General features: G+C 34.8%; 1 protein-coding gene and 1 non-coding gene across 2 annotated transcripts in view; both read right to left on the reverse strand.

The window, feature by feature from the left end:
- PH4alphaEFB (prolyl 4-hydroxylase subunit alpha-1) overlaps nucleotides 1-14,894 on the reverse strand; it is a 264,715-nt gene extending 249,821 nt beyond the window's left edge. The window contains exon 1 of the mRNA XM_075355113.1: nucleotides 14,687-14,894. Within this exon, the coding sequence (XP_075211228.1) occupies nucleotides 14,687-14,688 (2 nt within the window). The 5' untranslated portion in view covers nucleotides 14,689-14,894. The remainder of the gene's footprint in view (nucleotides 1-14,686) is intronic.
- TRNAY-GUA (transfer RNA tyrosine (anticodon GUA)) lies at nucleotides 14,116-14,209 on the reverse strand. Its single transcript has 2 exons — nucleotides 14,173-14,209; nucleotides 14,116-14,151 (listed from the first exon to the last, which is right to left on the reverse strand). It is a non-coding gene; the product is annotated as a tRNA-Tyr (tRNA).
- Nucleotides 14,895-26,544: the final 11,650 nt, after the last annotated feature.

A 26,544-nucleotide genomic window follows, 5' to 3' on the forward strand; every position in this document is an offset into this window, starting at 1 on the left:
TCCTCTCGACTAAAGAATGCAATTAAGCAGCGTTACACATATAATAAAATACACCTTTTTACATTTATCTAAGCGTAAAAATTATTAATTAATACGTAAAAAAATGTATTATTTTAATTTTAATGTACGAACTAACAGGTAACTCATTATTAACCGAAAGCGAAAAACAAAACTACCACAAAATTGATAACTGAAGAGATATATATCTTTAAAAAGATCGAAAATGAAATAGCCGTAAAGTATGAAAAAAACTTACAACCAGTAGAACCCATGAAAATAAAATTATAATACGAGGTTATAAAGGGAGTCCCAGAAAAACGAAATGCAGAAGGATATAAATGACGCTTCAAAATTAAAATATAATAAAAATAAAATTCAGTTGCGAGTCAAGAAATGAAATTAATAACAAATAATATTAAAAATAAATAAATTAAAATGAGTGAATATACATCCGATTTGATGAAAACATACCGTAATATACACATAAATTAATAAAAAAGTCTACCCCGGAGCATGTCTTCTTTCACTGCAGACTGTGGGTGTTAGTCAGGAGGCTATCCGGACTGGAGTGGTTGACGCCGGATAGCGTCGTCGAATACATGCTACGGGGCAGGAGGCAATGGGATCAGGTTTCGGGGCTGACTGCGAGAATCCTCAAAACAAAAGAACAAGAGGCCGAGGAATGGTGGATACCGACAGCGGTGGCGGTAGATTTAAGAAACAGTATATTAGATATAGATTGCTCATACGGATGTATTTTGTGTTTTTTGCTCACACGAATGTATGGATTGTATTTCATTGGTTTTTTTTTGTGTTAGGATAGATACTAGAATAAGGCTGCAATGGGTAGCGAACAGACAGTCAGGGTGGCAGGATGGCTGTGATGAAGGAAATGTATATAGGTTTAAGGTTTTAGTGCTTAGGGTTTACTCTTGGTTTTAAATATATGATAACCAGGGACAAACATCCCGCAGGGGCTAGATCTGCGGTCGGCGTTAAATTGATTATGTTGAATAGGTTAAGTTGTTTTTGATTATGTTAGTATTTAAGTATTTGTGGAGTATGCTTGTAAATATTTACGTGTAGGTTTTAGGGACAGGCAGGCAGCCATCTTGCCTAGGACAGCCGGGCTCACTAGCACGCAAGAGCTGGACGGTCGGGCTGCCTCTGATGATGGCATGATGGACCATGAAGGTATGAGAGGGCGCGGGAAGGGAAAGGGCACGCGGAACGCGTGTCTGGACCCTGATAGGTAGGGACGGGGTGGGTAACTTCCCTGTAGAGAGGCATTGGGACCATCCAGAAGCGGAAGATTCGGATGTCTCGAGGACGCACGGAAGACCCCGATGGTGGCCGAATGAAATGGCTAAGCTAGGGTGGGGCAATCTGCTTCCACGTCACTACGGGTGTAACTTGAGGTAATGACGTTAGGTGATGCCAGTTACCCCCGGGGTGGTTAATAAGGAAAAAAAAAGTCTAGACGTTTTGAAAATTAGAACGGTTTTGGCAATGTCACCATCGCTTATTCTTCAACAATTTAGATTGAATTTCCATCTCGATATCGCAAAATACTCACTGATGGAGAATGCGATGAACCATATACGTCAATTATTTACGCGACATATTGCAGGTAAACCGAACGACAATGAATGGCTTACCTTGGCAGCTTTTTTCCACCATTTTCATAGTAAAGCATTATTATTATTAATATGCCAATATTTATTCTTCATAACAACCGACCATTATTTCTGCAACGCGTTTAAATATCGTTACATACAGTACGTAACAATCGATTTGATTATTACGCAACGATCGGTTAAGTTAAGATTTCTTAGGGGGCTAAATAGACGGTTTGACTGACTGGAATTGTTACGAGGTTATAAATCCAGCAAACACTGGGGTTTGAATTGCTTATTAAAAAACAAGAGGTAAAATCTTATAAGTTATCGGAATAACTTAAATACATCAACTAGAGATTAAGGTGAACTTACTGAATCACAGCGAGTAAGAATACAGCGAAATTCATACACGATCTGATGCATGACCGTGATATAAACCTCAGTCGTAAATATTCTGGTTCATTAAAGGTCACCGAACACGTATACTTTGTGATCGACTGCAGACGCACATCCAAATAAACTACCTTTTTCAAATTATTAACGTACGTATAATACAGGGTCATTCACGGGAACCGGATGTTTTTGAAGTGGGTTGTACTTGCGCGTTCGTGGTGGGAGGGGCACGTGGCTGGTGTCTGACGTTTCCTTTGTTCATAGCATTTACATTTTAGTCGTTGAGATGGAGCCGTGGACGAAAGACCAACGCCTGTACCCGTATGACAGTTTTGTGCGAAATGACGAATCCGTAACTGCTGTTCAACGAGATTTCCGCCGTCAGTTTAATAGCCATCGTAATGAAAGTGTCCCTTCTCGTAACACAATACGACGGGTAAACAACCTTCGAACAAGCGGTTCAATATTGAAGAAAAAACCACCGGGTCCCCGACGAACTACTAGCACTCCGGAGAACATCGAACGAGTAATGGAAGCCGTTGTCAGAAGCCCACGCCGTTCTATTCAGAGGCATTTAGCAGCGCTTCAAATGAGCACAAGTACGGTAAGACGAATTCTGCATACAGACCTGCACTTCCATCCTTACAAGATAGCCGTCGTGCAGCAGTTAAACGAGCAAGATTTCACGCAGCGATTACAATTTTGTCGACAAATGCTTACCGTTTTTGAAGAAAATGAAAATTTGTTATCGTTAATGAGTGACGAAGACCATTTTCATCTGAATGGCTTTGTCAACAAACAGAATTGCCGGTATTGGGCAGAAAGAAACCCGCATCAGCTTCACGAGAGACCACTTCATAGCCCAAAGGTAACTGTCTGGTGTGCAATAGGAAAGGTCGGTGTTATTGGACCGTATTTTTTTTTGAAGAAAATGACGCTGCCGTAACTGTAACAGCTGATCGTTACATTGCGATGTTGAATACGTTTTTCATCCCTGAGTTACGAAACCGGGGAATCGATTTTCAAAATGTGTTATTCCAGCAGGATGGAGCTACAGCGCACACAGCGAGGGCAACGATGGCTGTTCTCCGTAACTTGTTTCCGGGACGGATCGTTTCCAGATTCGGCGACATTCCTTGGCCCCCTCGGTAGTAGCCATTCCTTGGCCCCCGACTTGAGTAGTTGTGATTTTTTTCTGAGGACCTAAAGATGGCAATTCGTCATCACGTCACCCAGATAGATGTAGACATGCTGCGAAGAATTGAGGCCGGTTACCGTGAAAGGCTACAACAATGTATTGCCCAAAATGGACATCACTTGCCGGACATAATTTTTCGTTCACGAGTAAGTAACAAATGCTTTGATTTAACAAGTGTTTCAGTACCAATAAAACTTTTTTTAAATAAATATTCAATTTTTTATGATTATTTTAAAAACATCCGGTTCCCGTGAATGACCCAGTACAGACTTGTAGAATTACACTAATTTCTAAGACTAGTTGTACACCCGAGAAGTCCCAGTACTCCTCCCTGTAACATGTTTGCTACTGTTTTGAAAGTCACCTGGTGGTATTCGATTTTTAAAACAATTTTTACCGCGGTAAATTATTTCTTCATTCCTGTTCTCAAGCTCACACAAGGCACTCACTCTATTGTTTCAATTAGAAAGTCATACCAGATGAGAGAGAACGCAGTTTTAGTACTGGGCGGTTGGTAACGTATGCATGGATGCACGTAGGAACGACGCACTGGGCAAACATTGCCGCAAATAATGAGTGCATTTCTTAAATGCTTCAACAAGTACCCACCTAGTGAAGCAACGTACTTGTCTTTAATACTTTCTTCTGGCAGTATTAGAGACAGGCAGCGTAGTGGACAAAATAAGATGCGAGAAAACACATTTTTTTTAAGAGTACGTGAACGATGATTTTTGTTTGCAAATGTTGTTAAGACGGTAAATACCTCGATTTCAAGAGAAGAGTATCGTGAAACGTTCATGGATTCAGAAAACCCGGTTCCAGCTCATTTTTCTCTACGAGTGTGCGATTTCTTAAATAAGCAATTTTCAAGCGGTTAGAACGGCCGTGGGCCACACCACCAACCCCATCTCAGTACCCACCGCAAAAATCGAATATATTGTACCCGAAAACTCATTGTGGAAAAATATCAAGGCCCCTATACATTTCAAGTCGATACACAACAAATGAAGAATTGCGTAACATTATGGAGAAAGCCTTTAGATCAATACATCATACCCTTGTCAAGAAGGACGAGGAGACGCAGTTCTGTGCGTTCAGCACGATGGTGAAACACAGATCCAATGGATACGTACTCGTACAAACAAATGTATACGAGGTGCGACAATAAAGTAATGAGACTGATTTTTCTTTGCAAGATGTGGCAACTCTGCAGCTTTCGTAGGCACACCATCTTTGACCTTGGTCTATAAGCTAAATGAACGGCATAGATGAAGTCATCTTAAGCATTTTAAGCATTAAGAACCATTTTTTAAAAAAAATAGGGTTCAAATACAGAGATAGAAGAACAATTGCTAACATGTACAGGAACACAACAGCAACAGTAACAATTGAAGAACATAAGAAAGAAGCCGTAATAAGAAAGGGAGTCCGACAAGGATGTTCCCTATCTCCGTTACTTTTTAATCTTTACATGGAACTAGCAGTTAATGATGTTAAAGAACAATTTAGATTCGGAGTAACAGTACAAGGTGAAAAGATAAAGACGCTACGATTTGCTGATGATATAGTAATTCTAGCCGAGAGTAAAAAGGATTTAGAAGAAACAATGAACGGCATAGATGAAGTCCTACGCAAGAACTATCGCATGAAAATAAACAAGAACAAAACAAAAGTAATGAAATGTAGTAGAAATAACAAAGATGGACCGCTGAAATGTGAAAATAGAAAAGATTATGGAGGTAGAAGAATTTTGTTATTTGGGAAGTAGAATTACTAAAGATGGACGAAGCAGGAGCGATATAAAATGCCGAATAGCACAAGCGAAACGAGCCTTCAGTAATTTTGTTTACATCAAAAATTAATTTAAATGTCAGGAAAAGATTTTTGAAAGTATATGTTTGGAGTGTCGCTTTATATGGAAATGAAACTTGGACGATCGGGGTATTTGAGAAGAAAAGATTAGAAGCTTGTGAAATGCGGTGCTAAGGAGAATGTTAAAAATCAGATGGGTGGATGAAGTGACAAATGAGAGGTATTGCGGCAAATAGATGAAGAAAGAAGCATTTGGAAAAATATAGTTAAAAGAAGAGACAGACTTATAGGCTACATACAAAGGCATCCTGGAATATTGGAAGGACAGGTAGAAGGAAAAAATTTTGTAGGCAGGCCACATTTGGAATATGTAAAACAAATTGTTAGGGATATAGGATGTAGAGGGTATAATGAAATGAAACGACTAGCATTAGATAGGGAATCTTGGAAAGATGCATCAAACCAGTCAAATGACTGAAGACAAAAAAAAAAGTGCAAAGGATAAACATATTCGTATATAAATAAAATAGAAGCTAACCTCTTTTATCAAGATTAGACGGGAATGGACATGGTCCGTGAATGGGAGTCGGACAATTCGATAATGTTATACAGGCTCAAATTTGAATTCAGATTACAATACGTGTGAACTGTAAAATATAAAAACTTGTTTTAAATCGTATATTAAATTTCGTAAAGGTCCTAATAGGGTTTGTTTATTCGGTTTATTGCAACCTTTTAGAGATGCTTTAAAGTTGTTTAGAAGGGAATTTTATTTTCTTGTTTTTGGAAATTATTTAATTTAAACTTTCTGTTTCTTTAATTTTTTGATTAATATTTCCTTTTAGTTTTAATTTTGTTAGGTTTTCTTATTGTCTTTTTTTTGTTCTGGTTTAGGGATTCGCGTGAATAATAACTAAAAATTTCACTTACAATAAAATCAATTTCGATGAAAAGAGATCTATTAATCGGGGAACTGGACGACAAGCTACTACGTCAGTCGCATTTTTTCGAACGAGGGATGGGCGAGTTCAATGTACTACTGTGGCTAGAACAGCTTACGATTGAATATAAACACAGCATCTAACTATCATGTCTACAATCTGTAGATTTAAATTACTACGGAATAGATTTGGATAAAATAAAAAATTTCGATTAGAAAAATAAAACTGAAATAAAATCGTTCTGCAATAAGTATTTCAAAATTCTGCACGTGTATGTCATATTTTTACTTGTGAATTTCACAATACTGTACCGACTTGAAATTATAAAATAAGATAAAATTTCTAAAGAAATCGGATACTAAAATTTCCTAATAAAAAAAAAACTAATAATAAAGTGATTAAATACCGATGCTAAATCGTCCAGGATAGTCGGAAGTCTAAATCAACAGTCCGGAAAAAAAGATTATTTTATACCAATAATGTCGAATACTCGTAACTATAATGATCACATACAAATCTGATTATATTGTTAAAATATACACATAAAATTTCAGGAATTTCGAACTATTTAATTTGATTTATTCTTGCTATTTATCTCAATTACACGTACTTTAACAAAGAACGCATTAAAACGATTAATGTTTATTCACGTAAGTTGTCAAGTTAAGTCGTCCTAGGCCCCCAAAAAAATATTTATCTTGACTAAGAAAAATTCCGTAATTGACTGAAATAACTCATCGTGCAGTGATGAGTCATTTTCACAGAAGTTTTTATAAATCTACTAAGTAAAATTTTATAAATAAAATGAAATGAAGATTGACGAAATTTACTGAAAAGAGTATATAATAAATTAATAAATAGCAGTGAGTAAGAAACGCGGAAGAACAAATAACCACATTATTTTTGACGAGGACTGTACATTATTATCGTCAATATGTTTGTTGACCTCTTCGCTACAGTAGGGCATACAACGAGATGAAAATACACTTAATAAGCAAGCATCCAATACTCAACACATCAGTGCTTTCCTAGTTACAAAATAATACATTTTATTTTAACTTCAGGAAGCGGTAGGCGCGCTAATCCAGGGTTAAGAAACAGAGTTACACCATTATTTTCCTGTTCCCTGAAGGAGTAGGGAGATATTAGAGGGAAAACCTCCTGATTAAAGCATCACCACAAAATACAATAGTAACATATAAAAGAGATTCCAAGTCGATTAAAATGAAAAATCAATTATTAAATAAAACAAACGGGAAACATAGTCAGTAAAATATTAGAACAACGTCGACAAAATAAATATTATCGGGATAGAATAAAACAATTTTGAATTTACTTATTTGATAAGTATCTACGAACATCACTGTTTTTTAAGTGTTTTTCAACAGCGGAGAATGTGAATACTTTTTTGCAAAGGTTTTCCGCGTAGATTACATATTAGTAGAAAACAAAAATTTTCTACAAAATACAATAGTTTCAAAAAAATAATTAAATCCTGTATATAAAACAATCTGATGTTGCGGATTATATGAACATATTTACACTCTATATACGACTTGAACGAATTTATACCTGCTACTATTTAGACGTATTACTCTGATTAAAATAATTAAAAAATCTTGTACGAGTACAAATGTGGATCCATCGTTTCGAATTACGTCCAGAGAAATTACGGGTTTCCTCTTTTTTGCTCAATGTGTAAATCAGCAGTACTGCATACACGCGAACATAATTTAGAATCTTAATTCAATATAACATAAAAAATGACCCCAATGTCTATCTAGAAGAATAAATAAGTTAATTTTCAGTGACAATATCAAAGAAAAATTACCTGAAATAACTGCAGTAACTGATTTTATTACTGATTTAGTAACGCATTATTTTGCCAGTAGGGGCGCTATAATGTTACACAGCATTAGCAGTTCGTTCTACTATATCTCACAATGAGATTTTTTCCCGATGAGAGAAAGTTATCGTATGTTTAAATAAAAATTCGTTAAGATATTCAGTTTGTTTAAAAGCAGAAAATTGCAAGTATGTTTGAAAAATTCCCTACGCTCCCCTAATTAACCGATTTAAATTTTTCAAAATAAGTATCTAGAGACTTTATTTCAGGCTCTGCACAATTTTGAAAAATCGCATTTTTTTTTTAAATCTAGATTGTGAAAAAACTGTCAGACCAATTTTGTAGAAGTTTGGCGTTGCTTTATCATATCATAGTAGTTTCTTTGAGGAAAAAAATGAACGTGGTATATAAAAGTACTAGAAAAAATTCCCAAAAAATCTTTTTTTCTTCATTTTTTTGACAGTTATTTATATTTTTGCATCAATAACGTATTTTTCGATTTACAACTGATGATATTATGTGTGAAATTTAATAACAAGACTTTTTTCTCTCTCGATCTTTTCTCCGAAATGAACAGTTACAGAGTTATTTAGAGAAACAGGAGAAAAGAAATGGATATTTTTGCAATTTTTTTACATTTTGTTTAATGAAAAGTACACCTTTTTCTACAGGTGCATACGAAATAATCATTTCTGATGATATTCTGGAGCCGTCAAAGTAAAAATCAGCGATCATATAGAAAAAGTCCAACCCTGGACTATCAACCTGGAGTACTTAGTCATATCCTTATTTCACGCCTAAAAATACTCTAACAGAAGTCTTGCGACATTCTGTCATACAGCTGTCTTACCTTTTAGTCGGAGGTAAAATAGTCCCCCGTTCGGATCTCCGGGTGGGGACTACTAAGGAAGGGGTCACCAGAAAATTAAAAAATAACATTCTACGAGTCGGAGCGTGGAATGTTAGAAGCTTAAAAAAGGTTGGTAGGCTAGAAAATTTAAAAAGGGAAATGGATAGGGTGAATGTGGATATAGTAGGAATTAGTGAGGTTCGGTGGGAAGAGGAAGGCGACTTTTGGTCAGGTGATTTTAGAGTAATTAACTCAGCGTCAAATAATGGGCAGGCAGGAGTAGGTTTCGTGATGAACAAGAAGATAGGGAGGAGAGTGGAGTATTTCAAAACGCATAGCGATAGAATCATTGTAATAAGGATAAAATCAAAACCTAAACCGACAACGATTGTTAACGTTTATATGCCTACAAGCGCCCATGATGATGATGAGGTAGAGTGTGTATACGAAGAGATTGATGAAGCAATTAAACACGTAAAGGGAGATGAAAATTTAATAATAGTTGGAGATTGGAATGCAAGCATTGGAAAAGGCAAGGAAGGAAATATAGTGGGTGAATATGGGCTGGGCAAAAGGAGTGAAAGAGGGGACCGACTTATAGAATTTTGCACGAAGTATAATTTAGTAATTGCCAACACCCAATTTAAAAATCATAATAGAAGAATATACACTTGGAAAAAGCCAGGCGATACTGGAAGGTATCAGATAGATTATATCATGGTTAAGCAAAGATTTAGAAATCAACTCGTTGACTGCAAAACTTACCCTGGAGCAGACATTGATAGCGACCATAATTTGGTGATAATGAAATGTAGATTGGGGTTTAAAAACCTGAAGAAAAGTTGTCAGATGAATCGGTGGAATTTAGAGAAGCTTGAGGAAGAGGAGGTAAAGAAGATTTTTGAGGAGGACATCGCAAGAGGTCTGAGTAAAAAAGATATGGTAGAAAATGTAGAAGAAGAATGGGAGAATGTTAAAAAGGAAATTCTTAAATCAGCTGAAGCAAACTTAGGCGGAATAAAGAGAACTGGTAGAAAACCTTGGGTTTCAGACGATATATTGCAGCTGATGGATGAACGTAGAAAATATAAGAATGCTAATGATGAAGAAAGTAAAAGGAACTATCGGCAATTAAGAAATGCTATAAATAGGAAATGCAAACTGGCGAAAGAAGAGTGGATTAAAGAAAAGTGTTCAGAAGTGGAAAGAGAAATGAACATTGGTAAAATTGACGGAGCATACAGGAAAGTTAAGGAAAATTTTGGGGTACATAAATTAAAATCTAATAATGTGTTAAACAAAGATGGTACACCAATATATAATACGAAAGGTAAAGTCGATAGATGGGTGGAATATATTGAAGAGTTATACGGAGGAAATGAATTAGAAAATGGTGTTATAGAGGAAGAAGAGGAAGTTGAGGAGGATGAAATGGGAGAAACAATACTGAGATCTGAATTTAAGAGAGCATTAAAAGATTTAAATGGCAGAAAGGCTCCTGGAATAGACGGAATACCTGTAGAATTACTGCGCAGTGCAGGTGAGGAAGCGATTGATAGATTATACAAACTGGTGTGTAATATTTATGAAAAAGGGGAATTTCCGTCAGACTTCAAAAAAAGTGTTATAGTTATGATACCAAAGAAAGCAGGGGCAGATAAATGTGAAGAATACAGAACAATTAGTTTAACTAGTCATGCATCAAAAATCTTAACTAGAATTTTATACAGAAGAATTGAGAGGAGAGTGGAAGAAGTGTTAGGAGAAGACCAATTTGGTTTCAGGAAAAGTATAGGGACAAGGGAAGCAATTTTAGGCCTCAGATTAATAGTAGAAGGAAGATTAAAGAAAAACAAACCAACATACTTGGCGTTTATAGACCTAGAAAAGGCTTTCGATAACGTAGATTGGAATAAAATGTTCAGCATTTTAAAAAAATTAGGGTTCAAATACAGAGATAGAAGAACAATTGCTAACATGTACAGGAACCAAACAGCAACAATAACGATTGAAGAACATAAGAAAGAAGCCCTAATAAGAAAGGGAGTCCGACAAGGATGTTCCCTATCTCCGTTACTTTTTAATCTTTACATGGAACTAGCAGTTAATGATATTAAAGAACAATTTAGATTCGGAGTAACAGTACAAGGTGAAAAGATAAAGATGCTACGATTTGCTGATGATATAGTAATTCTAGCCGAGAGTAAAAAGGATTTAGAAGAAACAATGAATGGCATAGATGAAGTCCTACGCAAGAACTATCGCATGAAAATAAACAAGAACAAAACAAAAGTAATGAAATGTAGTAGAAATAACAAAGATGGACCCCTGAATGTGAAAATAGGAGGAGAAAAGATTATGGAGGTAGAAGAATTTTGTTATTTGGGAAGTAAAATTACTAAAGATGGACGAAGCAGGAGCGATATAAAATGCCGAATAGCACAAGCTAAACGAGCCTTCAGTAAGAAATATAATTTGTTTACATCAAAAATGAATTTAAATGTCAGGAAAAGATTTTTGAAAGTGTATGTTTGGAGTGTCGCTTTATATGGAAGTGAAACTTGGACAATCGGAGTATCTGAGAAGAAAAGATTAGAAGCTTTTGAAATGTGGTGCTATAGGAGAATGTTAAAAATCAGATGGGTGGATAAAGTGACAAATGAAGAGGTATTGCGGCAAATAGATGAAGAAAGAAGCATTTGGAAGAATATAGTTAAAAGAAGAGACAGACTTATAGGCCACATACTAAGGCATCCTGGAATAGTCGCTTTAATATTGGAAGGACAGGTAGAAGGGAAAAATTGTGTAGGCAGGCCACGTTTGGAGTATGTAAAACAAATTGTTGGGGATGTAGGATGTAGAGGGTATACTGAAATGAAACGACTAGCACTAGATAGGGAATCTTGGAGAGCTGCATCAAACCAGTCAAATGACTGAAGACAAAAAAAAAAAAAACCTTTTAGTCAAAATTTATAATATTACTGTACAATACTATAATTACACTAAATTATATTGCTAAATATAATATAGTATATTGTTAAAATGAATTATAATATTGCATACAATTCATTACAAATATATTACGTCAACAAAATGACTGTATTTTGTGCAGAAATAATATACAAAAGCCGGGATTTGTTAAAACAAATGTTTTTAGTTAGGGTAGTATAACAAAGCTATCGTTCATACCGTTTATATAAACCACATTTTCTCTTAATTACAATAATTTAGTTCAATTCAACAATGCAATATATAACAAATAACAGTTTGAGAGGATAGACATCTATTCTCTACCACTAGATCTGACCGAATAGAAATTGAAACAAGGGCGGGGATAACACCACGTTTTCATAATAAATCCTCATTATTCTCTCAACACATTTATCACAATTTGTAATTACAAAACAAAAGTAATGAAATGTATTAGAAATAACAAAGATGGACCAATGAATGTGAAAATAGGGGAGGAGAAAAGATTATGGAGGTAGAAGAATTTTGTTATTTGGGAAATAGAATTACTAAGGATGGACGAAGCAGGAGCGATATAAAATGCCGAATAGCACAAGCGAAACGAGCCTTCAATCAGAAATATAATTTGTTTACATCAAAAATTAATTTAAATGTCAGGAAAAAAAAAATGTTTGAAAGTATATGTTTGGAGTGTCGCTTTATATGGAAGTGAAACTTGGACAATCGGAGTATCTGAGAAGAAAAGATTAGAAGCTTTTGAAATGCGGTGCTATAGGAGAATGTTAAAAATCAGATGGGTGGATAAAGTGACAAATGAAGAGGTATTGCGGCAAATAGATGAAGAAAGAAGCATTTGGAAAAATATAGTTAAAAGAAGAGACAGACTTTTAGGCCGCATACTAAGGCATCCAGGAATAGTCGCTTTAATATTGGAAGGACAGGTAGAAGGAAAAAATTGTGTAGGCAGGCCACGTTTGGAATATGTAAAACAAATTGTTAGGGATGTAGGATGTAGAGGATATACTGAAATGAAACGACTAGCACTAGATAGGGAATCTTGGAGAGCTGCATCAAACCAGTCAAATGACTGAAGACAAAAAAAAAACTACATAAAAATTTATCTAAACTCAAGGATTTATGAATGCACCTTGTGTAACAGAATTATCTCTTTATAATGATTCTATCTTTTCCCCTAATTCGAGCATTATGACCAGTTGGCGGATAGTCAGATGCTGACATTTAACTCACCTGATCTAGGTTTCAATTCCTGACAAAGCGTATGGCACTTTTTGCTCCAACATTTTTCATCTCATTTACTTATTAAAATACGAGTATGAGTAAATGCCTATGTTGAAATTGTAATATAAAATAAAAAATATATTGAAGCTAAAAAAAGTGGTGATATTTTAAAAATAAAATAAGTAAAGTACTTAATTTTTGGTTTGAATTTGCACGTATCTTCAAATAAATAAAGTATGTAAGATTTCTATAAGTCTAATAAAGACATAATAACAACTATAATAAATATTAGATTTCTTTTGAATACTTTATGAAATTCCTAAAATACAATCTAAAAATAAATATTTTCTTTCCATAATCTACTATCGCTTAATACTCTGTTATGATACAGAAAACTAAGATATCGGTGTTTTTACACGGATTTGAATACTAGATCGTGGATACCGGTGTTCTTTGGTGGTTGAGTTTCAATTAACCACCCATCTCAGGAACGGTCACAAACTGAGACTGTACAAGGCTACATTTCATTTACACTCATATGTATCATCCTCATTCAGCCTCTGAAGTATTATATAAACGGTAATTATCGGAGGCTAAACAGAACAAAGAAAGAAAGAAGATATCGGTGTATGAGAAATACTCTTTTGGTATCTCTAAAGTAATGCAAGGATTAATTTATTGTTTTATTATTAATCAAAAACAACAGTAAGGTGTAGTAAATAACCATTCCAGAAATTTGTTAGTAAAAATGAATTTTTAAACTCCTTTCGGAATCTGTTTCCATAAAATAAAAGAGGTTTAACGACCTCTAAAAAGCGAGGAATGTTCTATAAACTCCACCTACACAAACGATCAGAAAGTGTACTTTTTAATATGACATTCCCGATGTTACATTTCAGAGAAATAAATATTCTTTAATTCTTCAATTTTCTCCCCTTTTCCATAATTTTATTTTATTTTCAATGAATGAAACAAAAGGAAGAATTTAATCTAATTGGTTTAATTTTAAAAAAATTCTAAATGAACCAAATAACTCAATACACTGAGATGTAAACACATGATAGCAACTAAAGTAAGAACTCAGTTATGCTCATTTAACTAGTGTAATTATAAATTGTACTACATGCACTAAATTAAAAAAAGAAAGAAAAACCTAAACATTACGGCACCTAAACAGCTTTTATAATGGTTTATAGAAACATTTTGAAAATAAAAATAAAACGATTTTAAAAAGAAAAAAAATTAAATCCTCCGGGCCGGATTCGAACCAGCGACCTATGGATTTCAATTTTCTTAAAGCACAACTACAGTCCACCGCTCTACCAACTGAGCTACCAGAGGATCCCACTTATGACGCCCAATGTAGCAATTATAAATCTTTAACTACACGAACTGGTTCCCACCTTTTTCATAAATCTTTATAAAAAGAAACCCAAAATTCAAATATATTCCAAAATATGCAGCCAACATCTTTATTTAATATAGCGTCGTATATAAACCTATGACACTATGTATCCGACAAGACAAACAATTCCGCCAGAAAAGTCCCTAACATATATTTTCTATCTCACAATAAATTAAATATTAATAAATTCATTAAAAATTAAATTTCATTAAAAAATTAATTTAATTTATAATCACACCAGCAATATTAATAATATTTTTTAATTTTTTAACTAACTTATTTATATACGAAAATAACATTTCTATTTTAATACTATTTGAAAGTTATTATCTTAATAATAAATGATGGAAACTGCTAAATCGTAACATCCATGCATTGTACTTAAATTAAAAATATACATGATGTAAACTTACATTTTAACCTCCGAACTGGACAACCATCTACTTTAACTATTTTAGGACATTTAAGAAGCAATCTGAAGTAAGATTTAAAACTACATAATGATAACGTATTATCATATAAAAAAAAATTCCAGCAATACAGGAAATTAAAATACTAATACACTTATAACAAAAACAACACCGACACACGCTCGCGACACTTCAACCCTACCATGTATAATTAAACGTTTTGATAAGGGGTGGGGCAATGACAAAGATCAATGAATGTCATACATCTTTCTCACGCTATCTCTGTGTTATAGATAGAACTACATCTTTCCCGCTTCAATGAGAAGCGAAAATATCACGCACACAAAACATATTTAAATCTACAATTGTTAATAAGGAATTTTGCTTGTTTTTTTGTTTTTTTTTTATATGAGATTATTTAGATTAACTGACTTTAAGTATCGTATAAAGTGTTAATACTATTAATTGGTCTAACATCGCGTTCATGACTTATGCAAGATGTAAAAAAATGTGATTTGCACTCTTTTGTTTATTAGATGGTCATAGTTTTATGCATGGCACCTGCAACTATGAGAAGATGATTAACTCAAAAAAAACAATTATTGAATGATAAAATTAAACATTTTTTTTAGTGGTTAACTAAGTTAACCACTAAATTTAAGTATTTTTATTGCTCTGGGAAATAGGTTGATAGTATATACTGTTATTATCAATCAATTTTTAGTTTTAATATAATTAATTCTTTAATTTTATTATGTTATCAGTGATAAGCATGCTGCAATGGAGAAACATAAGAAGGGAAGTAAATAGAAAAGTTTAAAAGTAAAAGATGATTTCAAATTTAACTACACTCAAAGAATTTGAAACATTTTTCATCATTGAATAATTTCAGTTTTAATAATAAAAGATAAACTAATTACTGAAATACAAAAAGAGAGAATAGTCCTTAAAATTTATCAACTTCTCAGTAAAGATAAATATGTCAGTACCAGTAATAATTTATAATTTAATAAATAAATGATACCTAAAGAAAGATAAATGAATGAACTACCATTATATACAATAATCTGTTATTAATTTTAAACTAAAATTTTACCATTCAATATTTTTTTGAGTTAATCATGTTTCCCATAGTTGCAGGTGCCATGCATAATCTTATGGCCATCTAATAAAATTATTTTATTTTTGTTCTAAAGGAGGAGATTAAGCATTCTTTATTTAGACTATGAAAAAAAGTTATCCTGTGTTATGTCATTTCAGCCATCATCATGTCACCTGTTTTAATCATTTATAAAATGAACTAATAACAATTAAATTTATTTATTTAAACTGTAATGCTGTGCATAATTCTTCAGTTATAGTTATCAATTCATTTTTAATACATATCATATAGATTGATTTAAGTAAATTGAATTACAATTCATAATCTACAGAAACATTATTCTGCAACGTCTGAATGTATGTGTCAATGCATATGTGTATATACTCTAATGTTATTCTGATTTCATGTGAATTTCCATGCAATAATTTGTGGAATGGGAAATGTGAAACTGGTAGTTGGAGGGAGAAGCACAAAATAGCTTAATAACAATGAACAGTGTCTTCAAGGGCATTTACTGAGCTGTAAATGTATTAATGTAGTTGCAGGACTACAACCATCCTAGTAACTTCCTAAAACATATTTTAATGTAATTTATTATATTGTTCTCCTGAGTTATAAAGAATATGCAAATTTATTTTTTTGTCTTCTGATTTACATACATTACCTTTCCACTAATTTATATGTTTTTGTTAGAATTAATTAATGTTTTAATAAATTAATTCAATGTTCTTTTTCTCAAAAAGCACATGTGACAATTGTTCTTATTGTTTTGTGTTACCTTGGTAAAAGACATACACAGCGATGTTCATTATATACATAACAAAGTTATGTACAAAATGAACTGATACAATTTAAAAGCAACAAACATGTCTGGCTTGCTAAGTAAAATAAAAAAAAACAGTGCTGGTGATGATAACAGCTGACAACAGGGTTAGGGTAACAACATCCTCGTCCAAAGAGACAATTGCAAGGGTGGTTAAATGAATAGCTTGTTAAAAGTATTGTGTTTATAAAAATGGTTTAGTTTCTCATCTTCCCCCCTTCAACCATGCACTTATCACAGTCAAGTGAGTTTTTCATGCTTAAATCTCGCACAAATAAAGCACTCATTGATGAACTGATAGTTCCTCATATTTCTTTCTTGATTCTTATCAACAAGAACCACAATCTCTTTACTACCTCATTCTCTCATGCCCACACCTAAATACAATGAATAAATTTAATCAGTGCAGCATGAACCTTAACATTTTTTTTTGTTCACTAAATGCACCAATATTTACTTTGTGTGACTCATAATTTTTGGGCTATCAAACCCTTTCCCAAAAAGGCTTCCTTAACATTCTGCAGTGCAAGATTTAGTATATCAGACATCCAAGACTTTCAATAACTACATTTCCATTTTTTACTGTTTGAAAATGCAGTCCCAGTCCAAGGCATCTTTTGTAAGAACAGCTATTCTTCTGAAAAGACCACCAATCATAAGCAAACACATACCTACTGCACAATCCTGAAACTGGAAGACCTTTTCTAGAAATTACCATATACCATAGGATTTAGCTGAAAAATCTCTGTTTTAAATGCTGAAAACCTTTCCCTTCTTTCATTCTGGGACATATAAACAACCCACATTCTACCATGCATTGTGCAAAGAAGTTGAGGTACGAATTTATTAAATTAGGATTTGCTGTCAGAGCTACTGCATGTATCAGTTCCTTAAAAGAAGATCTCATATACAAATATATTATATGAGTAAAGGTGAGAATATAATATATTTTGTAAAGGTGCAAACATCAAATATTTTTTTAAATCAATCTCCTGCTGAAATTGTGATGGGTATAAGAGTGTGTTAGGTGGTATAAATCTCTATTAGAACAAGCTATTTTGAGGAGGGAAAGAAATTTGAGTTAAACTAAGCATATCCTCAAAAAAAAATCTCTGTATTGTCACAGTTCCCAATGTCAAGGTAATTTCACCATGTATTCAAAATAAAACAATTTTTTTTTAATATTTTGACTATCCACTTGTTGTTTGTCTTATAATTATAAATAACTAAATTTATTTTGAAATACGAATATGTCAGTTATAATTATATCAATAAACTGTTATTTATTTTAGATCCAAAAAAAAAAAAATGTTAGCAAGTTTTATATTTCCTACTAATACTAGAAAAATGTTCTTTCTAAACTTCAAAACATTACTGAATATTGTGAAAGAATGTCAATGATATAGTTCTCATTATTTTTATGAAACAGTCTAAATACTAATTTAAAAAAAGGCCTTTTTAAGCTAGACTGCCGACATCCATACAAACAAGACTTTGATCTTACCCAGATGTGCTCTTTTTTCCTTTAAGAGGATGTGTCTGTAACATATTTTTATGAAGAGACTATAACCAATGAGCACAGTAACACCACTGAGGAAGTTTAATAAAATTTGGGTAGGCCATTCATATAGACCCACCGGGTTGGTCTAGTGGTTAACGCGTCTTCCCAAATCAGCTGATTTGGAAAGTCGAGAGTTACAGCGTTCAAGTCCTAGTAAAGCCAGTTATTTTTACACGGATTTGAATACTAGATTGTGAATACCGGTGTTCTTTGGTGGTTGGGTTTCAATTAACCACACATCTCAGTAACGGTCGAACTGAGAATGTACAAGACTACACTTCATTTACACTCATACATATCATCCTCTGAAGAATTATCTAAACGGTAGTTACCGGAGGCTAAACAGGAAAAAGAAAGAAAGTTTCAAAGGAGTCGCTGTAAAGCTTGTTATTTTTACACGGATTTGAATAGTAGATCGTGGATACCGGTGTTCTTTGGTGGTCCAGTAACGGTAGTTACTGGAGGCTAAACAGGAAAAAAGAGAGGCCATTCATATAAACAACCACACCAATTCAGCAATATTCAGCGTGGAGTGCATTGATAGCCTCTCTTAGGGTGTCCTAATAGGCTAATATAGTCCTCAAAGTAGGTTTTTACACTTTTTTTCATCTTCCCGTTAGGAAAGCAAATAAGAGTCAGTAATTTTACATGAATTTGAGCATGTAATGTAAAACTGGCAACTGCAGACATAAAATCTGAAATAGATAGTTTGAGGCAATCATATGGATAGAATGAAAGTCATTTCTTCCATTAACAAACTATTAAAATATTGTCGCCCAGATTATGTTTTAATATTTCTAATAAGGGACTTAGTCACTGATCATGAGTTACTTAGAAAGTCTAACCATGAAATAAAATAGACGTTAGAACTTTTATTGTTCGATTGTAATATTTTTTCTGTTTTAGTAATTTAATTTTTTAATGGTCTCACAACCCACAGCTTGTTTACTGCTTCTTCCTTACAGAGTACATCTTCAGTAGAGATGTGGATCCTTTCCTCTGTCATAAACAGAGGAAGGAATTTTCCATTAATAAGTATAGCCAATTAATTATTGAGAATAAGAATGGAATGCTTACATATTTATGAACTTGGTTTGCATTCAGTTCCCTCATTATTTTGATAGACCTTGGTAATTAGCTCCTCAATAACATAAGCATCATCCAAAAATCCGCATTGCGGACACATACAGAGTCTGCCAGGCCGAATTTCTGTAGTCTGTCCTGAAAAGGGCCATGCCTTAAAGAAAATGCATCACATAATTGTTTGTGTTTATCCAAAAGGCGTCTTGAAAATCAACAACATTAGAGAAAAGATCATGCATATAATTCCCACACACTGTCTGATCCCACCTGGCCTGCCACAGGGCAACACCATGCTGTTCTATCTCCTTTATTTTCTCCAAAGTCAATTCACCTAACTTCTTAGCAACATAATGCTGTTGCCTCTCAGACCAATCAATTCTATCAGTTTCACACCTGTGATTACCAAGATCGCCTCTCGTGAAATTGTACAGTAATCACCTGTTACCATTAGCAATATAAGGCGCTTATTGAATTCCGAAGAACATTACAGGCCTTCCTCGTGACATATTGAAGGTGCTTCTTAAACTGCAATTTCTCATCAAGAAACACCTCGAGATACTTTTGAACCTGAACATATTTAATTCATTGGCCTGACAATTAATTCATTATGCGGACTCGCTGGCTCACAGCCAAACTGCTTTGAGGAGCATCATCATGGTCTTCTCCGGGCTAAACGTCATCTTACGTTGATGATCCCATAGCTCGATTATCATACATGTTTGAGTGGCTCGGAATTAAACCTCCCTTCACAAACTCCTTCGACAAACAGGGCCCATTCTTAGCATAAACCATGATGTGACACCCATTGGCCAACTTCAGCAGCAGAAGTGAATCAAACTCCCCACTCACAATAAGGGATCCAATACACGGCTCTGTCCAGTAAAATTCCTAGAACATATTCCTCACAACTGTTGGTTACCACACTCATCACACGAAGTTGGCGTCCTCAGTACCCTTTACGGGACGAAACCCGTTCTGCTTATACATTAGTATACTGTGCGAGAACAACCTCTCATTTATACGAAGGTACAGAACCTTTTCAAAGACCTTACCAATAACCGGAATTAACGTCAAGAGCCTATATGACGAACTAAAAGCGAAATCCTTGTCGCCACCTTTAAACAATAATTTCACAATTCCCTTCTTCTAGCACACCGGAAAGTATCCTCCAAACAAGAATTTATTAAAAACCCATGTGATAATTCTGACACTTATGTTATTGTAAGCCAGGAGCCTTACCTTTACCTAGACTACAGATATCTTGACACACCTCGGTCTCAGTAATTTCCAAGGAAAATGCACCGCCATGAAACTGAGCAACATTACGCCTCACACGCTGACGGTATGCGATGCGGTCTCACCTAATTCAGTATCATCAGGCAGTAGATCGTCAAGTAGTGAATCTTCAGATATGTCTGAAATTACACCGAGCCGGGTCGAGAGAGCCGAAAGAACAACGTCCTTTCGTCATTTGTGTCCGAAGACCCTATACACAACTCCCTAGGGATCCTTGTTCCCCCGTTCACGCACAAAGGAACGCCAGAAATCCCTCTTTGCTGTCCGAACTTTGTGAAAATATAGAGATCTAAGATCTCTATATTCGCCAACAAGGACCGCCCGCCGTTCCATATCACTCTAACGCTGAGATGCGCTCCGCGAACGACAGACAGACTGTTTCATAACATCCCAAACACCGTAGGGGAAGATACCCGCCTTGTGACGATTTCGGTCGCCACACCACCTCCCCGTTTCTAGCCTTGATGGGCTTTAAGGGAGGTCGTCTTTTGACTATCTAACTGATTACATCTCACAGTAATTAGCCAGGCCTCGTTGGGATACCACCGATGTTAATGCCTCGGTAGACATTTACATCAATGAATTTTGACTCGGCCTTCGCCTTCGCTGTAGGCTTCTTTCGGACATATTGACTGTCCTACTTCGTTGCTCTCTGAACTAAGTAACCGAATTCGCGGAAGCACGAATATCGCGTCTAGTTCTGCCTTTTAATTAAGCAATTATTGAGTAAATTAATATTCGAAGCAAATTCAGTAATATAAAGCATACCACAAGAAATGTTGTTCGCATCATCGGAATTTAAACCTAGTAGTTCCCTTAGTGAACTTGATAGTTTAATTACAACTACAGACTCCGGTCTGTCTACCAGCGAGAGGAGGACACACCTCCTACTCCCATTCAGCTCCATCGCAGATTCCTGAGTGACATTTACTTTTATCACATAAACTACCAACGTCGAGATTGTGCTATACCTCACAGCTGCGTGGGAAACCATGCCCTCGGCAGTGCAGTCACCATTCCGCCGACAGCGATACTTTACTTATTCATTAACTGCCCTAGTCAAAACGGCGCTACACCTCTCGGCTGCATGGATAACCATACCCTCGATAGTGCAGTCGTCGTCCCTCTGACAGCATTTATGCTACTAATCACCACAACAATTTCCAAATAACCGTGGCTTGATGCCAACACGCGTACCTCTGGCCAACCAACTATCAGGGCGGTCCACTTTGGTCTCCTTTGATGCGGACAAAGTTACGTTGAGTTTGAGTCTCTGTAGCTATGTTTTGAGCTGTAGTCGCGTGCAGTTCCTAGCGATTTGAACTGAGTGCTTTATCAGCGGTAGCATCAAATATACGTTCATACTTTCATGAAGTGTAAGGTGGAAAATTTGTTCGGGGCACCCGCCTCAGCATGGCGATAAGGTGGCAACGACTACTGGCCGTATGTCCCCATTACGAGTAAAGGGTTCACCCTTTGTCCTACTCGCGTTCTTTTAAGAACGAGGGCAGTATTCTGTGGTTTCGTGCCGTACGTTCACGTATTGCACCCAATCGATCCAGTAGCGGCCAAGAGGTACAAATAGTGACAGGGGAATATTTAAGGTCTCCGGCTGCCAGTGCTCGCTGCGGGCAGTTTTCACGTTGGTGTGCTTGCCCAACCTAATGGATAGGAGGAAGACATCGAGGATTTTGTTAGTGAGGAAGGATAATAGGGGATCTTCGGCCATGACAGATTTCCAGGAGGTAAGGAAGTCCAGGCGGGAGAGGAAGCAAAGCCTGTGCCATCAATGACTCTCTCATTGTACAAGAGCAGGGAAATAAGGACTCATGGGGTGTTGTCTATAGAGTACTTGGTCACAAGCGGTAAAAAGACATTCTTCTGTCGGCTCTCTCGACCCAGCATGGTGTTGTTATAGATAAAGATCGTATCCTCACTCATCTGATGGACGATCTGCTTCCAGATGGTACCGAGGTTGGTGAGATCTCATATTATCGACGTGTCCGCAGGGAAGTTGTAGGCTTTCGCTCTGAAAATTTGTCTTCAAAAATTACTGAGGCCGAAGTCCGTCAAGTAATTTATAGCCTAGCTAGAAATAAAGCCCCCGAATATGATGGTATCACAGTGGAGCTCCTTGTTCGCACATTGCCCACGATTCTTGGTTTTTGAGGAATCAAACCAATCATTTTGCAAAACAAATTTTTAGTTTTATATTTGTCAGAGTATGATTGAATTCTGTGAGATCCTCACACAGTAAACAAAACAAAAGTTAAGAGCGAAGGTGAATCCTAACTGGTTAAGTGTACAACCACCAAAAATTAAATTTATTTGTTTTTTTAATTTTTAAGGAGTTGCCAGCTATTTCTAAGATGGTATTAAGAAACACTACAAGGCCAACAAGTTTTGTAATTAGGATTAGGTTTAGGGTGTGGCTTAAGTTTTTACAAAGTGGTTTGACTGTGAATTTTATAAAACATATATACAATTAAAATTACCATACGGTATGAACTCTTATTACTAGTAAAGTGATATTTTTAGTATTATTAGTAATACTTTGACAGGGTAATATATTATTAATATTTTGAAAGAGTGTTCCAATTAACCTAAATACAAGCTAAAAAATTTCATCATTAAATTTCTCTTCTGATAAGTGTGTCTTGCAGCGATAATGACGATATAGTATATATTTTGGTTGTGAGATCTTAAAAATTTATTATTTTCATTTCTCTTTCAAATATTAATTTATTATGTACAAGGGTTATTCAAATATAAACTGAAATTTTGCCATGCATACTGAGGAAGAGCAGTGAATGTAGTGAGGCACTGCAGACAGTTAGTTGGATATATGTGGTGAGGAGCAATTGGCCAGCCACTCCTTTAGGTCATGTCTCTACATCAGTAGCATAATGGTCTGAACAGGAGATACCATTTCTGTTGTGCAACAAATTATAATTTATCACCGATGAAGGTGTCAAATTCTTTGAAATTTTGGCTCAATTCTAGGCACAGTTTGGAAATGATGCTGCCCTGTCAAAAACTCAACCTTTGATTGGGCCAAAGAACTTTGAAGTGGCTGTGCAGTGGAGAATGAATGTCATTAGTGGACTAGTGTCAATGATGACAACATTCAGACTGTTTGTAGCCATGTGGAAGGTGACAGCCGCTGAAATTGCATCAGAGGTGGACGTAAGTGTTGAGTGTGCATACAATGTTACCAAACATTTTTAAATACAGCAGTGTCACTTTGAGAAAGAAGAATTTTTGGACCAAATTGTGACCTGCGATGAAACATGGGTTCACCACAACAACCCAGAAAGTAAGACAAGTATGGAGAGGAGAAAAATTAGGGAGTGGGCACCAATCAAGGCCAAGAAACACTTATTGGCTGGAAAAATTCTGACAACTGTGTTTTACGATTCATATGGTGTGCTGCTGCTTTCCTGCACAAATGAAGGATGGTAAATGCAATATACTACTGACAGTTGTTGAATAATGTCATGTCAGGGAGTTTATTGCAAGAAACGCTAGCAAACTATCTGCAATGTTCTCCTTCTCCACAACACATGGCCACATACAGCAGCTCAGACTTGGACTAAACTTGCTAAAATTCATTGGACACTACTTGAACACCCACTGTTCAGTCCAGACTTGTCACTATGTGATTTCCATATGTTTAGTTGCTGAAAGAAGCTTTAGGAGGGGAAAGATTTGAAAACGATGCTGCAATTGAGCATTATGTGCGCAACTGGTTGTTGGGACAGTCATCTTGTTTTTTTGATGAGGGGATCAGAAAGCTACCTATCCAGTGGAGAAACTGTATCTGTGTTGAAGGAAACTATGTAGAAAATAAGGTGATTTTTTGTAACTTAATCTAATATCAATAAACCCGCCGGGTTGGTCTAGTGGTTAACGCGTCTTCCCAAATCAGCTGATTTGGAAGTCGAGAGTTACAGCGTTCAAGTCCTAGTAAAGCCAGATATTTTTACACGGATTTGAATACTAGATCGTGGATACCGGTGTTCTTTGGTGGTTGGGTTTCGATTAACCACACATCTCACGGATGGTCGAACTGAGAATGTACAAGACTACACTTCATTTACACTCATACATATCATCCTCATTCATCCTCTGAAGAATTATCTAAACGGTAGTTACCGGAGGCTAAACAGAAAAAAAAAAATTCTATTATCAATAAAGCTAAGTAAACAAATTCGGGTTTATATTTGAATGACCTCACATATAACACTTGTATAAAAAATAAATAAATAAATACAGGAGAATCAATATTGATCGGAATAATACTGAATGAAACCAATATGAGTAAAACAAGTAATGTAAATAGAATAATTAAATAAAAATGGCGTAAGTGAATAATTTATTTTATAAATAGGATAATTTTTACAACTTCTTTTTGAATTAACAACATAAATATAAATCAGTCTAACTGTAAGATTTAATGTTTCAATCATTATTAAAGATTTTAAAAAGTAAATGATTAGAGAGTTTATTTTGATTGTGTTAGACTATCAAATCTGTGGTATAAAATTCAATTCTACTATAATAAATTTAATATGTATTACTGGTAATTGCACATTAAAATGATTATAGCATATGCACAGAAATTAATTTTTTACCATTCATTACAATTATGATACTTTATATTTAAGATTGGCAAGAAAACTTGTTAAATAATTATGGATACAATATATAAATTACACATGATAAATTTACTTATACATATAGATACTTAGCAGTACTTTATAACTTAGCCATTGATAAAAGATATTTTACACATAGCAAAAATAATTAATTTATAAGGATAACAAATTTTAATGAAACATCACAATATAATGTTGTAAAAAGTTAAAAACTACTTTCACAATCAATCATTTTTCAAACGGTCTCTTTTTGGTTCGTTTTTAAAATAAAAGAAAGAAAATTTACAGTTTGCTTTATATTCTTTGCATTTTTATTTATTGCAACATGGAAATTTTATCCCCATGTTAATATTTTAGGTTACAACAATTTTAAGACATTAAAAAATCCTTACCTATATTAAATAGAAGTGTTCAAATATCAAACTACACAGTTTCTCTTTTTGAATAATTCCAAAATTTACACAATTGGAAATTTTCACTTTATTTTAATAAATAAAAATTCATTATATGTATGATAAGCAACAATCTAAATATAGTAAGTGAATAACTTTTCTTAATTTTAGAAATAAATTAAATACAGTAAATTATCACATTAAATTACAGTCATCAGGGAGATCAATAGTAAAGACTGTAACAGCATTTTTGGATTTGTTTAGAAGATCAAGTCATAAAAAATTGTTAACAGAAAAAAGTAAGTGGATCCCATGAGGAGTTCCTGATCTCCCATTTCTGGGGGGCCAATGGTGTTGGATTGCACCATTAAGTGGTGGATTGAGGATAATGCTCAGTAAATGTACTGGGTACTGGGAAAGACCAAAATTAGGGCTGCTGCCTTTCAGTTAGGAGTTTGCTCTCCAAGGGATAGAGGAAGAAAACCTGTATACAAACTAAGCTTGTCCACTAGATTGGGGTGTTTTGTGTCAAGCCATCAACTCAACCGAGTAAACTGTTACAAATTATGAAACCAATAAAGAAGCCTCAGAATGGACTGGCCATTCTTTCTGAAATATGGATATGAATTGTAGACTGTAAAATAAACAGGATACAAAACTGGCTACATGGAATGTGAAAATGATGAGAGTAGCGGGAAAGGTGTATGAAACAGCAAATGAAATGACCACGTACAAGATTGACATACTGCCCTTTCAGGAAATATAATGTCAAAGACAAGGAATAAGTGATAAGGAAAACTACAGTATGATCTATATCAGGGTGGAACAGAGGACAGGACTGTTTGATGTGGGGTTCATGATTTCAAAGAGGATTAGACACCATTTTAGAGTATGAAAATATATGTGATAGGATATGTAGACAAAGATTAAAAGGAATATTTAGAGT

Source organism: Lycorma delicatula, chromosome 1 (assembly GCF_047948215.1).
Source record: "Lycorma delicatula isolate Av1 chromosome 1, ASM4794821v1, whole genome shotgun sequence".
NCBI classification, from domain to species: Eukaryota; Metazoa; Arthropoda; class Insecta; order Hemiptera; family Fulgoridae; genus Lycorma; species Lycorma delicatula.